The sequence below is a fragment of the Phocoena phocoena genome, chromosome 4 (assembly GCF_963924675.1).
Source record: "Phocoena phocoena chromosome 4, mPhoPho1.1, whole genome shotgun sequence".
In the NCBI taxonomy this organism is placed as follows: Eukaryota; Metazoa; Chordata; class Mammalia; order Artiodactyla; family Phocoenidae; genus Phocoena; species Phocoena phocoena.
In genome coordinates this window covers 61994993-62011336 of record NC_089222.1, presented here as the reverse complement: position 1 = coordinate 62011336, position 16344 = coordinate 61994993, and the positions used below count along the sequence as shown (strand labels likewise).

General features: G+C 41.4%; 1 protein-coding gene across 1 annotated transcript in view; it reads left to right on the top strand.

Annotated features, from left to right (window-relative positions):
* Nucleotides 1-16344, top strand: part of MCF2L2 (MCF.2 cell line derived transforming sequence-like 2) — a 189599-nt gene that overhangs the window by 142676 nt on the left and 30579 nt on the right. Inside the window, exons 16-21 of the mRNA XM_065875824.1 lie at nt 257-372; nt 1540-1609; nt 7554-7646; nt 8335-8427; nt 10718-10789; nt 12982-13107. Of these exons, the coding sequence (XP_065731896.1) occupies nt 257-372; nt 1540-1609; nt 7554-7646; nt 8335-8427; nt 10718-10789; nt 12982-13107 (570 nt within the window). The remainder of the gene's footprint in view (nt 1-256; nt 373-1539; nt 1610-7553; nt 7647-8334; nt 8428-10717; nt 10790-12981; nt 13108-16344) is intronic.

Sequence of the window (16344 nt, the reverse complement as noted above, 5' to 3'; positions counted from 1 at the left end):
TTTCCTTTCACATTTGACTTATGTGACGAATTTAAAAAATAGATTTGTTCTTCCTATAAAAATGCCATCTTATTATCATTGCCATTAAGCCATCTTCTGAAGATAGACACACGAGGAAAATAATATCAGAAGAATGTATTTAACGGAATGGCTTTCAGGACATGTGTGCCTTACTCCCCAATTATTAAAGTGGCTAAGTCAGATCATCTCTTATATGTTCCTGTTTGTAAAACCTACCCTGTTTCCACCTCTGCAGGGATATATCATTCCAATGGATTTTATTTGGCTGAAGCATCTAATTCCAGATGTTCTTCGGAATAACAAGGAATTTCTCTTTGGGAATATTAGAGAACTTTATGAATTTCACAACAGGTACATATTCATTCAAATTATCAGGGAAAATGGAAAATAAGAGAAGGATGGAAATCAGAATGATGGAATTTGGAGATGAAAGTGCTTAGACATTTTTAGGCTTAATCAAGTAGTCCAGAGTCAGTGGATTGGATTGGGGTGGTATGGGATAAGAAGGATGCGAGAAGTGTCACAAGGTCCCCGAGGAAAAAGGGAAAAGACATTAATGGAGCATGTACTGGTGTCAGGCATCGATGTTGTATTCATTTGTGGGTTCCTTTCCTTATTTATCTACTCATGCATCAGCATTTACTGAGCACCTGTTCTGGGTCAGGCACTGTGTTCAGCATTGGGAATACAAAGTCGACCAAGACACAAGTCCACATACCTATTATCGTAGCGGAGTGCTGGGAACCAGGGTGTTAGAAAATGCTAACTGGTCAGGGAATTAATTGTCCTTTCAGCCCAGGGCTGCTTGGGTGTTGGGTTCTAGAGAATGAGAGAAGGAAGGGACTTTGGAAATCATGTTCCAACCCTTTCATTTTACAGATGACAAAACCACAAGTTGTTTACTAACTTTACTCACTCTAATGGCCCCAGGATCACACATCTAATTGATAGGAGGGAAGAGACTGCTTGGTGAACTGAACTACAGTTGTTTCTTAACCACATCTGTTGTCCATTGGTCAGACACAAGGCTGAAGTGGAAATCCCACTTCTGCTTTCTCTGGAGAAGTTATGCAGCCTCTTTGAACCTCAGGTTTCACACTTATGAAACCCTGTCTTACAAGGTTTGGTGGAGGATTAAATGAGATATTGTTTGCAAAGCACTTAGCTTATGCCTGATTTATAGTCAGCTCTCCGTGATAGTTGTAGTAGCAGCAGCAACAGCAGTTCTTGTTAACATTACTATCATGTAGCAGGGATCTTCAGTGTATCCAGTCTGTCAGTGGCTGGTGCTTAGAATTACCAGAACTGGTATGAGTGGTTTCAGGGAATCCTAGTAATGTCACAGAATACATTGTTTTCTTCCAAATCAGCATGTTGAAGATGAGTCAAAAGCAGTAAAGCCTGGAAAACAGCATTTTTCTAAGCACCTCTTAAAACCTTATGTGATTTTACTTCAGAAAATTTTGTTAACCCCATACATGTAAAAATCAAAGCATTATTATCGTTTTCTTTCCCTAGGACTTTTCTAAAAGAATTGGAAAAATGCACTGAAAACCCTGAACTTCTGGCACGTTGCTTTCTCAAGAGAGTAAGTCTGTGCTCCCAATAACTCAAAATAACCATGCGATTAAAGTCAGCCCTTAATTTTCTGTGTAATGGCAAGGGCAAATGGAAACACAAGTGGTCTAAAAACTTATATCTGCCTTTTGAATGCAAAGCGGGAGTCCTTTGCAGTACTTCAGCCTTTGTGAGCTGAGTCCAGTTTGACTGAGCTCACCCTGCTAGGTGGGAACGACTGTAAGCCTGGCTTCCTGCCAAGTCCCCTGAAATGGAAGACTGGCCCCCCAGACCCCTGAGGCAGAGGATCCTTCTCTGAATGACTAAGCTAACTGTTTTAGGGCAAGAATCACACAGCAGGCTTAAATTCTTCACTAAAGTTGTAGTAACACTCTCAAAAGAAGGACTAAACTGAAACTATAGAACATATATTTTCTTCCATTTTATTTTCTACGGCATCAAGGAAAGTTAGAAAATTTTAAGTCTACAGCCTGTCTTCCACTTAGCACCCCATTTGTGAACTTCCTGTCCTACAACATCGTATTTCTGTCTGCTTCCCTTCCCACCACACAGACCTCTCCCCTCTTGCCAGTTCTCCACCTGGCTTTGGGCAATAAATAGGCTGGCTGTTTGGGCCAGCTGTGCTCCCTGGGAGCTGGCTCAGAGAAATGCCTTAGCCGGCATCATTCCCCACCAAGTGCCTCCTTCCTCCTTTGGAGATGAGCCCGGTGCCCTTTGCTTTCTAAACTTTTCCCATTTCTTCTCTCTCTCCCAACTGGCCCTTCCTTTCATTCTCTTGCTTGTTTTCTTTCTGTGAGCCTGAGACAATAGATCAAACAACTTAAGCATTTTTAAACAGCTCAAATGATGACTGATATGTCCAAGAGCAGTACAGTAAGTCCCCTACCTACGAACCTTCAAGTTGCGAACTTTCAAAGATGCGAACGTGCGTTCACATGTCTGATAACGTAAGTTAGTTCACGTGTCTGGTGTACATTGTCACGTGCATGCCTTCTCTGCAAGTGGTTGTGCTTTTGTGTGCTTTACTGTACAGTACTGTATAGAGTACAGTAGTACAGTGTCTTTATTTCAAGCCCAGGATGTCTGGAAGCAAGCATAAAAGCAGCAGTGATGTAGTTGGTACTAAGATGCACCGATGGAGAGGGTGTGGAGAAAAGGGAACCCTCTTGCACTGTTAGTGGGAATGCAAATTGATACAGCCACTATGGAGAACAGTATGGAGATTCCTTAAAAAACTAAAAATAGAGCTACCATACCACCCAGCAATCCCACTCATGGGCATATACCCTGAGAAAACCATAATTCAAAAAGAGTCATGTACCACAATGTTCATTGCAGCTCTATTTACAATAGCCAGGACATGGAAGCAACCTAAATGTCCATTGACAGATGAATGGGTAAAGAAGATGTGGCACATATATACAATGGAATATTACTCAGCCATAAAAAGAAACGAAATGGAGTTATTTGTAGTGAGGTGGATGGACCTAGAGTCTGTCATACAGAGTGAAGTAAGCCAGAAAGAGAAAAACAAATACGGTATGCTAACACATATATATGGAATCTAAAAAAAAAAATGGTCATGAAGAACTTAGGGGCAGGATGGGAATAAAGACTCAGACCTACTAGAGAATGGACTTGAGGACATGGGGAGAGGTAGAGTAGGCTGGGACAAAGTGAGAGAGTTGCATGGACATATATACACCACCAAACGTAAAATAGATAGCTAGTGGGAAGCAGCCGCATAGCACAGGGAGTTCAGCTTGGTGCTTTGTGACCACCTAGAGGGGTGGGATAGGGAGTGTGGGAGGGAGGGAGATGCAGGAGGGAGGGAGATGCAAAAGGGAAGAGATACGGGGATATATGTATATGTATAGCTGATTCACTTTGTTATAAAGCAGAAACTAACACACAATTTTAAAGCAATTATACTCCAATAAAGATGCTAAAAAGAAAAAAGTAAAAAGACATGCTGAGCGATAACGATGGAAACAAAAGTGAAAATAATTGAGAGAGTGGAGCGACAAGAGGAAGAAGAAGGAACTGAAGAACGGAAGAGACTCACGACACAGGAAATGGCAAGATTCTCTTTATCTGAGGAGGCACTGTTAGTTTTTGAGGCAAAGGACCTGAATGTAGAATGGTACACGAAGGTTGCAGCAGCCGTTCAGAATGCAATCCAGTGCTACCGTGTCACCTATGATGAGAAAAAAAGAGCTACTACCCAGAAATCACTGGACCTGTTTTTTCAAGAAGGTAGATAGAATTGAATCCAGCAAGGAACCAGAACCTGTGCCATCAACGTCAGGCGTGAGTGAACTTGCCCTCCGTCTCCTGTTGCTGACGATCCTTCAGCTCTACCATCTCCCACCCCCTCTCCCCACTCCAGTCAGTAACTCTTCTTTCCTGTTCGCTCGATGCCAGCCCCTGTATGCCAGCTGTTGTGCTGTACTACTGTACTTTCAAGGTACTGTACTGTAAGATTAAAAATGTTTTTCTTTTTGTGGTTTTTTTCATGTATTATTTGTGTGAAAAGTATTATAAACCTATTACAGTACAGTACTATATAGCTGATTGTGTTATTCGGGTACCTAAGCTAACTTTTTTGGACTTAACAAACAAATTGTACTCACGAACACACTTTCAGAACATGTATGGGGACTTACTGTACCTGTGATAAACTGAAAGCAAGCAACACAAAAATCCCCAGGTTTCAAGGTATTAGACATAATGGAGAAACAGAGTCTTCAACCCTCAGAACTCTGACCGACTTAGAAGACCCCTTGCATAGCCCTGTCTGGGCTTTCCGTCACAGCCTTGTCATAGGTTTTTCATCCAGTGACAGAATTCAAGATACATTAAAAACCATTTTGTATTCAATCTGATTAATTTCCTTTTTGACTTACTTTGATAGCATTATTCGTGTTTTATACTATTTGGCAATTTTGTGCTCATCAAACCACCAATGTGAAATCTAGTTGCAGAGTTTAGTAATATTTCATAACTGACTATATCATTATTGCAAAGACTTATTGAAATTGTTGAATGAGAAAAAGACCAAATTCCTGTGGGGAAAAGAAAAAGGATATTATCAAGTTAAAATTGCCAAGTTTGAGGAAATGGTCGGGCAATTGCTAACTAAACATCTTTTCTTAGAAAAATTCCTCTCCTAAAGTTTTACAGAGCTTTTTATAGTCTCCCATGTTGGGAGGAACCCTAGAAATCATTAATCCAGACCACATACCTGCATATAATCCTATATGATTTATGATATTGGGGACAAAATACAGGTAATAAATTCTTTCCAAGAACAAAATATTACTCTGAGACAAATGAAGTAATTAAAAATCACAATTACTTAACCTTTGAGAATCCTTGAGGGCATTGTCACAGCTGTGCAAAGACCTGTATTGGTTAGCCAATAAGGCAGGCCCATCACCCACTATTTACAGTAACTACAGCAGTTTACCTCTTCTCAGTAATACTTGCAGACTTCCACTAATCATGAAAAGAATTTTGAAATATTGCTCTAGCCAAGTGTTTCAATTAGATTCGATAGCTTGTATAGTATCCAGGAAGATTCTGCCCCAGAGACCAACCTCCATGTAGAATACCCTTTGTCAATAGTTTACTTTGAGTCCCATTTGCTCTGAGATCTCACGTGGTACCATAGAAAAAAACACTGGGGTGGGACTCAGAAAACTTCTTATCTAAGTTGAGCCACTTGCTATCAGCATGACCTCAATTATGTCACTTAAACCCCGGGAGTTTCACTTTTCTCCTGCATACAACAAGCTTAGTAATACCAATATGTAAAGTTGTGGAAATCAAATAAAATAATGCACACAGAAGGACTCTACAAAAGTAAAAAATGCTTTGACAATAGCTACCATTTGTTGGGTACTCTGCATGTATTGGGCATTTGTTGAGAGGTTTCTATACATCTTCCCATTTAATCGCACAACAACCATAGGAGTTGACTGCTATTGTGAGCCCACTTAATAGATGAGAAACTGAAGCGAAGGAAAGTTAAGTAACTGACCTCGGACCAAATAGTTTGTAGCTAAGAAAACCAAGAACTGAACCTGAGCCACAGTCTTCTTAATCCATAAGAAATCATGTCTTCCTGTGTGAATATGAGGTTGGGGGTAGCAATTTTTTTAGCCTCCTGATTTATTCTATAGGGAGGTAAGGAGAATCAGGTACTTTTGTATGCTGCTGGTTAGTGCACATGCTTTCTCTAAGGAATTTTGGACTGAAGAGCAAATTTAGGTCAGTAGTTGTGTTTCAGTACTGGAAGGCATATAATGTTCTGTGATGCTCAAAGTGCAGACACAGGACCAAGGGGTGAAGGTTTCAGGAACACAGGTATCAGCTCAGCATCCACCAAGAGAACCAGGTCCCTCTCTGTTACTGGGAGGATTTAGGGAAAGGTGGCCGACTGTTGGCGATGTTTTCCTGGGTGGAAGCCTGGATCTCCAGTCTCCTCCAGCTTCTGAGAATCTTCTGGTGTTGAGTGTTGAAAGCAATGAAACCTTGAATCCTTTTAGGAGCAAAAGGCCAATGTCTTTGTGCTCTGACAAACCAAATGTGGGTGAGATGCCTTAATCAATTTGTAGTGTTTTATAAGCCTGGCCTTCAGTGTAGCAGGAGTATTCCTCAAGTCTAGGCTACTACACTCTGGGAGCCATTGAGTTTAACAAATGTACTTAGCACAGTGCCTGGCACATCAAAGGCACTCAACAGATAGTTCTGGAGTGAATGAATAAGGAAGTTATTATTGTTAAGTTCTGAATTATTATTCTAGTTTCTTAACCAGTCTGAACAACATTTCTCAAGGGCTCTCTGCCTTCTTAAACGTGTGTGTGTGTGTGTGTGTGTAATTTTTCTTGGAGAGAATAGCAAAGGACAGAGTTGCTGTAGTCCTTGCAGTGAAGTGAAATGACCACTTACAATCCGTCGGGAGAGAGGAAGAGCTACAGAAATGGAAATCATTCACTACAGCAGGGTGTTTAGAAGTAGAATAGACACAGTGAGAGCTGTAAGGGAAAAAATAACACATGTCCAGATGAAGGACATCAAGAGTGGCCTCACCAAGAGGACAGGGACACAGAAATCCACAAGGAAGTGGCCATGTGGTCATCTCTGCCAGAGCAGCCCGGGCTCTGTGGCAAGCACAGCTGAGTGGACGGACCAGGTTCTCCTGATGGAATGGATGAAGCTGGCAAGCTGATTCCACAGGCTGGGGGTATCTTTTCTATCTGGGATATTGGCAGATGTGTTTCCCACCTCACACAGTCTTTGATGCAATGAGAATATAGGTCACACAGCACTTGGAATCCCTCTTGATCTCTAGCACTGACATAGTCATATAGCTTTTCCAGTCTCAGAGTCTTGTGCTGCAGGTTGAAGGTGATGTCTGAGGCAGGGGTTGCCCAGACCACTTAGGTTTGTGTCCGAACTGCCACATTTTCCTTCTGGGATATTTCTATCCTTCGGTTGTTTCTTAGGTTTATTTGTAGGGTTGGCATCATGATAACTGTAAAAAGGAGTGAGTGGGGAGAGAGAAAGGAGAGGCCATCAGCTACGAGCACTTTTTGTCCTTTTTATTACTCAGTGCAGAACTATCTGGGGGAGATATTGGTGTCCCAGATAAAGAGCAGAGGAGAAAGGATAAAGTTTAAACTCTACTCCTGTTCATGAACTTACTTATTTATTTACCAGAGTCCTGTAGCTGCTCTCACAGCCCTCCATTCACATCTGCGTTGTTTATAACCCTGTGTTCATCTCCCCATCACACACTCACCCCAACAGAAGGTTATTTATTGTGCATCCCCAGTTCCTTACACATTGAAAATACTCAGGCCTGTTGAATGAATGAATAAGCTGTATTATCCTGTCCTCTTACTGAAAAATGCTACCTGGTTAATTTGTTCTAACTTTTTCTCACCCAGAAAGAAGACCTTCAAATATATTTTAAATATCATAAGAATCTGCCCCGAGCCAGGGCAATCTGGCAAGAATGTCAAGACTGCACCTACTTTGGGGTAACATTGCATTTCTAAGGTCTCCCACAAACTGTTTTCCCTGGACACTGTTTATGTACATCCAATTTGTAAAGAAATTGGAAGTATGAACTAGGAAGAGGAACTTGGCATTAATTGGGATTTATGTTTATTAATTGGGATTTATGTTTATTAAAAGTCTCTTCTTTTTTGAAATTATACACTGGAAGTTTCAATGCTGCCCTGAGTCTCCATGGGACAGCTCTGTAATGAGCAGCTGTAGCCTGGTGAGAAAACCAGGGTCCTCTTCTAGGATGGGTTTTAAAAGTGGAATTAAGTCACACTTTGGGGTTCCCTGGAATGATATCAATAAGCCCATCATGTACCCTTGACTAGACTCCACCACCCCCAAACCCCAATTCTAAGACAACCTTTTCAGAAGCCTGCCCCATTGTCTCCCTCCTAATGGACTTACTTTCTAAAAGAAATAAATGTTCCAGCATCCCTACTTGCCTATAAAAATACTAGCCAAGCCCATCCCCTTTCCCATTACTCTCATTTTACACACTGTTCCTGAGGGACTGAACAGCCAATAACATTATGAAACTGGTCGACACAGCTGCCCCTTCTTTCCATGAAGAGCTCATTTCACTTCTTGTATTTAAATGTTGCCGCTTCTGTTCTGTGTGTGTGTGCATTGTTTTATGTTGTTTCTGTTTGGCTTTTCAAGGTATGCCAGCGTCAGCTGGGTCACAGTCTCCCTCTTTTTAAGTATCTGAGAGGACCAAGCCAGAGACTTATGAAGTACCAGATGTTGTTGAAGGTAAGTCGATGAGACAGTGCTTCCTGTGCTTGGAGAACAGATGTGGGCGCTATGGTGCTCTTTTCCTTAGACACGTAGAATTGTGACTTCGACTTCCAAAGGTGAAACTATGTCTAGATTTCAGGCTTTTTCTGAGGAGGTCTAAATCAGCCTCCTCAATGAGGAATAAAACCAAAGAATCATAGGGTCCCAGGAGCCTGGCTAGTCCATCATGCAGCCAGAACATGGATCTCTAAGGAGAGCCCAGCTTGGGGGAGCAGAGGTCCTTGGGAGGAAAGTGGGGAAGAGGGAGGCCACCACACTGCTGGCAGCTGAGAGGGTGGGGAGGCAGCCAGACCTCTATTCTCGGTAACATATCTACAGGTAAGATATCATCTGCTCCATTTTACAGCTGGGGCAAGGAGCTTCAGGAAAGAGGTGTGATTTTCCCTAAAGCTACTATTTTACGTGCATTTAAACAATGGAGGGGAGAAGGCAAAACTGGATTCTTTTGCGACATCCACCTCTGCCCTTAAACTGAGGATTTTTCTCAAGAGCAGCATAACAGAATGAATTTTGTTTTGCTGAATCCCTAGGTGGTTCTTTCTTTCTTTGCTCTGACACCAGCACACCTGCAGGAGAGCACTCCCAGACCCCGCCACCACCCACCCGCGTGCGCCACCCCCCCCCCGCCCCCCCCCCCCCACACAGGACAGGAGCTCTGTCAAAGCTGCTTCCCCAGGTGTGAGCTCAGGGAAAGGTTTGGGTCACTCCTCCAAGGTCTGTTTTGAGTTAACCTTTATAAGCAGCTCTTGCCCAGTGGCTACTCTCACTTAATTTAAAAACAAGCCCCTGCTGTTTACTGGGTATCTTCCCACATGTATTTCTTTTTGTTTGTTTGTTTTTAAAAAGAATTGTTTACTTACTGAACCTGGGGCAGATTAGATACACAACCAACTTTAAATTTACATCTTTTAACTCAACTTTTAAGTGTTTTCACACACACGTACACAAATTGGCATGCAACAGTTGTCCTAAGATAAAACACAGTCACCTTAAACCGTTGCAGGTATTTTCGCCCAAGGTTGAAAAATTGTTTATCCTGAGCATGAAAACCTGTAACAGATTTAAATTAAATATATAAAACTTGTTACTTGTAGTTTTCCCTTTGCAAAGATCCAAAAAAAAAATGTACAGGTAACTAATATACATCAGTCACAACATAATCCTGGATCATCCCCACACCAAAACCAGATGCTCCTTTAATTTTAAACCCATCATCAGAGGCCAAGAGGAAGTCATTTCGTTTTATACAAAACAAAATTCACACCCACCTGTATTTCTTATTTAATCCCCACCATCAGATGTGCCAAAAGGCTCTGAAGTGTGAAGAAACTGAGGCTCAGGGCAGTTAAGCTTATTGCCAACGTTTTGCCCTCAGAACTAGTTACCCTCTCAGCTTTGCATCAGCAGGCCCAGCCTTGCCTGCACCAGCTCTGCCACTGCCAGTGTGGGATGCCTGGACCTCTCAGGCCTTGGTTTTCTCGCCTGTAAAGTGAGGACACTAGAACCTCCTGCACAGGTTGCTGTGAGGAACCAGTGAGTGACGCAGTAGAGAGCTCACTCAGGGCTGACCCCCAGGAAGCTTCTGCAACGTAACGTGCGGCTGTTGTTTTATACATGGAGCCGTCACACCAGCCTGGGAGTGAGGATGATGAGCCTCTGCTTCCCTCCAAGAGTGGCATCTGTGAGCATGTTTTGGTACAGCGTTAAATGGTAATACTCCATGTAGGCTAGGGGCTGGTGAAAAAAGCTTTCATTTATGGCTGGTGGGAACATAGTCCTTCTCTAAAGAACTTGGAAACATGCATCACAACTCTTAACATTAACAATTCTACTTGTAGGAATTTATCCTTAAGAAAAGTGTATAAAGATTATTATTATTTTAGTAAAAAATTATTGAACCTAAATGTTTAACAGTAGGGGGGATTAATCAATCATGATTTAGCTATAGGATGCAATACTCTGCCACAATTTTAAAACATGTTTAAAAAATATATAATGTCATGGGAAAATGTTCATGATACGTTGTTGAGAAAAAGCAGGCTACAAAATAGTGTATCCAATGTGATTATATGTTTGTGGAAAGAGCGCTGCACTGAATGTACCATTTACTCTTTCCCTTTTACTTGTGACAAACAGACAAATTTATATACATCCTCATTTTAGCATTGGCTGGAGATTGTTTGCACAACAAATTAAGTTGGCCTTCTACTTTTTGATTTTCAATAAAGCTTTTGGGTTAATGCAGGGTCTGCTGGATTTTGAGTCACCTGAGGATTTGGAGATGGACCCAGGTGATCTAGAAGGAGGTTTGGCTAAGGTACTGGATATTAAATATCGTTCTATGTACTAACTGCTAATGGTGTTTGCCTAAGGACTAAGGACTTAAGAGCGATTTCATTTTGTTATGATCTTTATTGTGTAAATTTTTGTATATGATCTTTATTGTGTAAATTTTTGTTTATGATCTTTATTGTGTAAATTTTCTAAAATAATATGCATCCTATAATTCATAGTCAGGAAAAAACAAAAAAATAAAGACAATTTCAAAGTGGGGATTTGTAATAGGATAAGTGGTAATATATCTTCTTCCTTCCACATAAAAATGTTTTACCGGAATACAAAAGTAAGCAAAGGTATAAAATGCGTACATAAAAGACTGGAAGTAAGTATAATAAAATCCCTTTGGTGGTTTTCCTGCATGGTAGGATTATGAATGATTTATATTTACTTCTTTGTACGCCTTAGTAAGTCTATATACATTATGCCCTGTTCCTTTCCAAATGTGTGTGTATATGTGTGTGAATTCTAAGACAACCAAGAAGAAACTTGGAAGAAGTGATGGCCACACCAGATTGGGAAGAAATTTTTGGCTTGGAAGTGGGTTTTTTCAATTTTTCTGTTATAAAATTCTGGTTTTAACAAGAATAACATGAGGCATGTGTCTCAAGGGGCGGTCATTTGCATGTCCTCTCTGCTCAGGTGGTGCTGTGGGGATGCCTTAAGATTAAAGGAAGCTCAGGGCACAGGTAGTAATTTTATAGCCTGGAGCAAATGCAGCTAGCCTGGTTTAGAGGAGTTTAATAATGTTTGTAAGAATTTACCCTGAGTTAGAGAGGTTTAATAATGTTTGTAAGAGTCCTATATCACACAATATAAAACTAGCCACCTGCCGTGTTTGTGGGAGGAGGGTTAGTGGGAAGGAGAGGGAATAGGTAGCTGTCGAGTCTCTAAAAGCACATTGAGTTTCAAGTATTTAGGAAAGAGGAAGATGCCTGGTGTAAGAACTTTTAATCCTTTGTTAATGATGTTACAATAAACTCGGTGAGAGTGTGTTATCTTCCACCAGGACCTGGAACGCATTTACCATAAGTAAGAATCCATGGAAAGTTGTTCAGTGGAGGCAGCATGCTCTGCTCCATTCATCAGCCCTGTCACTCATATCTCTTATCCAAACATGCTAATCTTTATAGTTTAAGGAGAGGTTAAGAAAATACACAGCCCTTTGCTTAAATCATGCAGTAGAGCGTAAGAAGAGGTGGGGCTATATGCGGAGCAGCAAAGAGCTCTCTGTTCTTTGTTGTAGAAGTTGATGTGTTAAAAAAAAAAAATGGACGAAGCCAAAATCTTTTTGTTTGTATTTAGCAGATAACAGATAAATATGCTATGTAGGTAGCAGGTGAATAAAATACGGAAACCCTAAGCAAAAGACTTTGAAGCTGAAACCATCCCTACCATGTCCTAAGTGTCCCGATAGTAATAATTGGAACGTTGGTGTCTTAAATTAGCTTTTCCCTTAATTCTGGGTTTTTATGCTGTTTGGGAGGTGCAGATCACGTTGGCTTACCTCTATGGCATATTTAATGGTGATAGAATATGGGAAGGGCAGGGGGAGGAGAGGAGAGAGAAAGGGCAGAGCTCGGGGAGATTCAGTGTGGCAGATGCCACCGTTATGGTGTTTACACATAAATCATTAGTAAACCTCTGCATAGCAGCCCATTCTTTGCCTCTAAAGTTTACAAATATCCTCCTCTGGGAAGGTTTTAAGTATAATTTTACCCACAGGAATAAGACTGTCACATTAAATACAGGAATATGATACTCAGATTGTACTTTTCAATAGGCCCTGGGGGTAGGGGAGTAAAAGGGAGCGCACCCTATTTAAAAGGGCTGGCGTTTTCATGCTTTACAAAAGCTCAGGATGTTTCTTATATAGCCAGAATATAATGTCCATGATTTTATGAACTTCATTCTTCATTAGTACAATGTGCAGAAAGTGTAATGATTTTGCTTGTGTGTGTGCGTGTGTGTGTGTGTATCATATATTGTACTTAAACCAGCAAATATCCTTAGCTACCATTCTTTGGGAGCAGGGAAACAGGTTGATGTACCTACCTTCTCAGTCACTTCATGCTGGCTGGATCCATAGCTCCTTATCTCTGTCCTGTTTCCCTTCTTCCCTTGGTAGATGGTTTACCTTTTGATTTCCAACAAGGCATTTGGTTTCCACAGAATGGGCCAGAGAGGACCAAGGATTCAGCCTTCTCAGACGACCTACAACAAGCTTTGGCCATGATGGAGGATTTGATCAAGTCCTGTGAGTTGGCTGTGGACCTGGCAGCAGTCACCGGATGTCCGGTATGTTCCATAGCAAGTGCTGGGACATTTCCACAAAAGGCAGGCACAGTATTACAAAGGTAGCAGATACTGTGGCAAAGTTAGAGAACTGATCTGTGGGAAAGGAATTTGACTCTGGAGGAAAGCTACCTAAATCGGTCAGCAAAGCTGTGCTACGAGATTCCAAGCAGCGCCTCAGCATTTTTAGGAATCTTGGGTTGTGGTCCTTGGGATCCTGAATGTTGAAACTGACCCATACTCTGGAAAAAGCAAGAACTCAGGGACCAGAACATACTGGGCAGGGGAAAGTGCTGAGGGAGTAATTTATTTTCTCACTCGTGGCACCATTAAAATATTAAAAGATTTTCCCTCTTGAGTTATATTTTCTCTGTGAAAATTACTTTGAAAATGGGTCCTAAGTGAACACCTAACCCCATTTTACATCACAGATCCCAGAAGAGACCTTGTATATCCCTTAATCCAAGTGCTTAAAGAAAAATACCCCAAGAGAGAGTGCTTGGGGGTTGAGCCATCTCAACTCTGGCATTAGAGTTAATCCCAAGTAGGCCAGACCCAGGCATTCCAGGCAAACTATCCTCTATAACTGTATGATCACCCTGGGACTGGGACATAATTAATATTCAGCTGGTTTTCACTGTGAGCTACTCTAGATTTTGACTCAGGGGTATTTTCTGTCATTGTCATAACAAATTACCCCAAACTTGGTGCCTTCAAATAGTGCAAATTTATTGTCTTACAGTTCCACGGATCAGGAGTACAACATAGTCTCACTAGGCTAAAATCAAGGTGTCTGCCTTCCTTTCTGGAGGCTTTAGGAGAAAATCTCTCTCACTGCCTTTTCCAGTTTACAAAGGCCACCCACTCACTTCCTCTGCTCATGGCATCTTCCTCCCTCTTCAATGGCAGCAACGGAGGTTAAGTTCTTCTCCCATCACATCACTCAGACCTTCCCTTCTTTCTCTTCCACCTTTAAGGACTCTTGTGATTACGTTGGGCCCAAGCAGTTAATCGATGATAATCTCCCCATCTCAAAGTCAGCTGGTGAACAACCTTAATTCGTTTGTCACGTTACCTGACCTAGTCTCAGGCTCCAGGAATTAGGGCATGGACATCTTTGGGAGGCCATTCTTCTGCCTCCCACACAGGGATCAAGCATTCAGAGAATTGTTGATACATGTCACACAGATACTTTCCTTCTCTTTTTTACCTTTTCATTTTTACCTGGATTTAACATACTGTTTATTGAGGTCTTGGTAGATGAAATGACCTGTCTTTTCTTTCCTTGTCAGAAATCAAACCACACAAATTAATTAGGGGCAAAAAACCCTGTGATTTTTGATTTCCCTCCCTCCTGGTTTTCCTCTGGCCAGCATCTCAGAAACAGCCCCACTGGGTTTGCTGAGATCTGGGCAGCGATGCTATTACTGTCCCCTGGGACTCCAGAATGCTCTCTGCTTACTACTGATGCAAGATTCAAGAGGGTATTCATGAACCATGGGGTGTGTGGCAGAGGGGATAGTTTTCTTGATGATAACTGTTTCCTTCCTTGGCTAAGAAAAGTCAAGAGAGCAATTTGTTTAATCATTTGGAATATCTTTCTGTTCTTCTTTTCATCTTTGAACTCATGTCAGCTACCCCTATCAGATGTCCCTTTCCCTGAATCAAAAGAGTGTCCTGGAACCTGTACTCAGGGCAGGAAACTCCCAGCTATTATTCTGAGTGTAAGTAACATAGGAAGAGGAAGTTATGAGAAAAGAATATTAAAATGTGAGTAAATAGCAATCTACTCTGATTTCATTCCAAGCTGGTTTGCATGCAAATAAGATGAATGAGTTTATAGAATTTTAGAGATTTTTTAACACCAAGACAAAGAACTTTTCTCCCCATGTGTCCTCAGAATTGCACCTTTGAAATACAGTCCATGGTTTCTTTTTCACTAAGACTTTAACTTGCTTTACATCTAGTACATTAGGTGATGTATCCTGACAGTTTTGAATAATCCTACTGAATTATGGAAGAGCAGGCATTGGACTTTTCAACTTTCTGATTCAGCAACAGGTCCATGGAAAGAAGAGTTGACTCACCCCAATCACGTGGTCATCAGCCAGGACTACTTCTTGGATCTCTTCACTCCCTATCCAGGGTGCCAACCTCTCAGAACATTCTTCATCTGATTCTGTTTAGAGTTTACTAACAACTCAACTACTGTTAACTCAGATCTAACGATTCTGAGATTCTTTGCATCAGCTTTGTAGCACTTTATCACAAGGTGTTTCCCATCACATGCTGTAGGTAGAGATGAATCCAGAACTTAACTTCTTAGTTTCTCTATTGACATCCAATATTAACCTGGTTTTGTGAAGAAAAGAAATTGAACTTGGTGGGATGAATTCATAATTAAAACAACTAGAAAAAATGCCCTTCTGATATTTACATTTTCTCCCTGTTGTGTATACTCAGTTAGTTCTTGGTTTAATTTAATCACAAAAGTTTTAAGAAAAGATTTTTTAAGAAAATTTGTTTTGTGGAACACTGAGATGTAATTTATTTCCCTCTCTTTACAAGAAAAAGGGTACCCCCCTGGGGCTTCCCTGGTGGCTCAGTGGTTGAGAGTCCGCCTGCCGATGCAGAGGACTTGGATACGTGCCCTGGTTCGGGAGGATCCCACATGCCGTGGAGCGGCTGGGCCCATGAGCCATGGCCGCTGAGCCTGCGCATCCGGAGCCTGTGCTCCACAACGGGAGAGGCCACAACAGTGAGAGGCCCGCATACAGCAAAAAAAACCAAAAAAACACAAAACAAAAGTCCCCCCCCCCATTCAATTTAGTGCATAAAATATAGATTCATTTAGAGTTCTTTTAAATCCTCACTTGCCAGGAACATGTTCCAAGGTTGAATAGTAAAGGTTGAATGAAATATTTTATTTTCTGAAACAAATTTATGTTATTCGATAAAGGAATTATTTTTATGGCAAATTTATTGTGGGCTAGGGCCAGGTATTTTATTTTCTATTTTAGTTCCCACTTTCCTTACCATAGTGTTGGCTGCAGAGATAAGGCTGAGTAATCTTGATGACTCAGTGGCATTGCCTTGTACGTCATCCCACCTTCACAGCACCCATGTTAAAGGGTGATTGTGAGGCATAAATGAGGATTAAATCATAGGGCACCTAGCACCATGCCTGGCACCTGGTAGATGCTGAATAAAGGGCCCCAGTGCTGACTTATTTGTGTACTT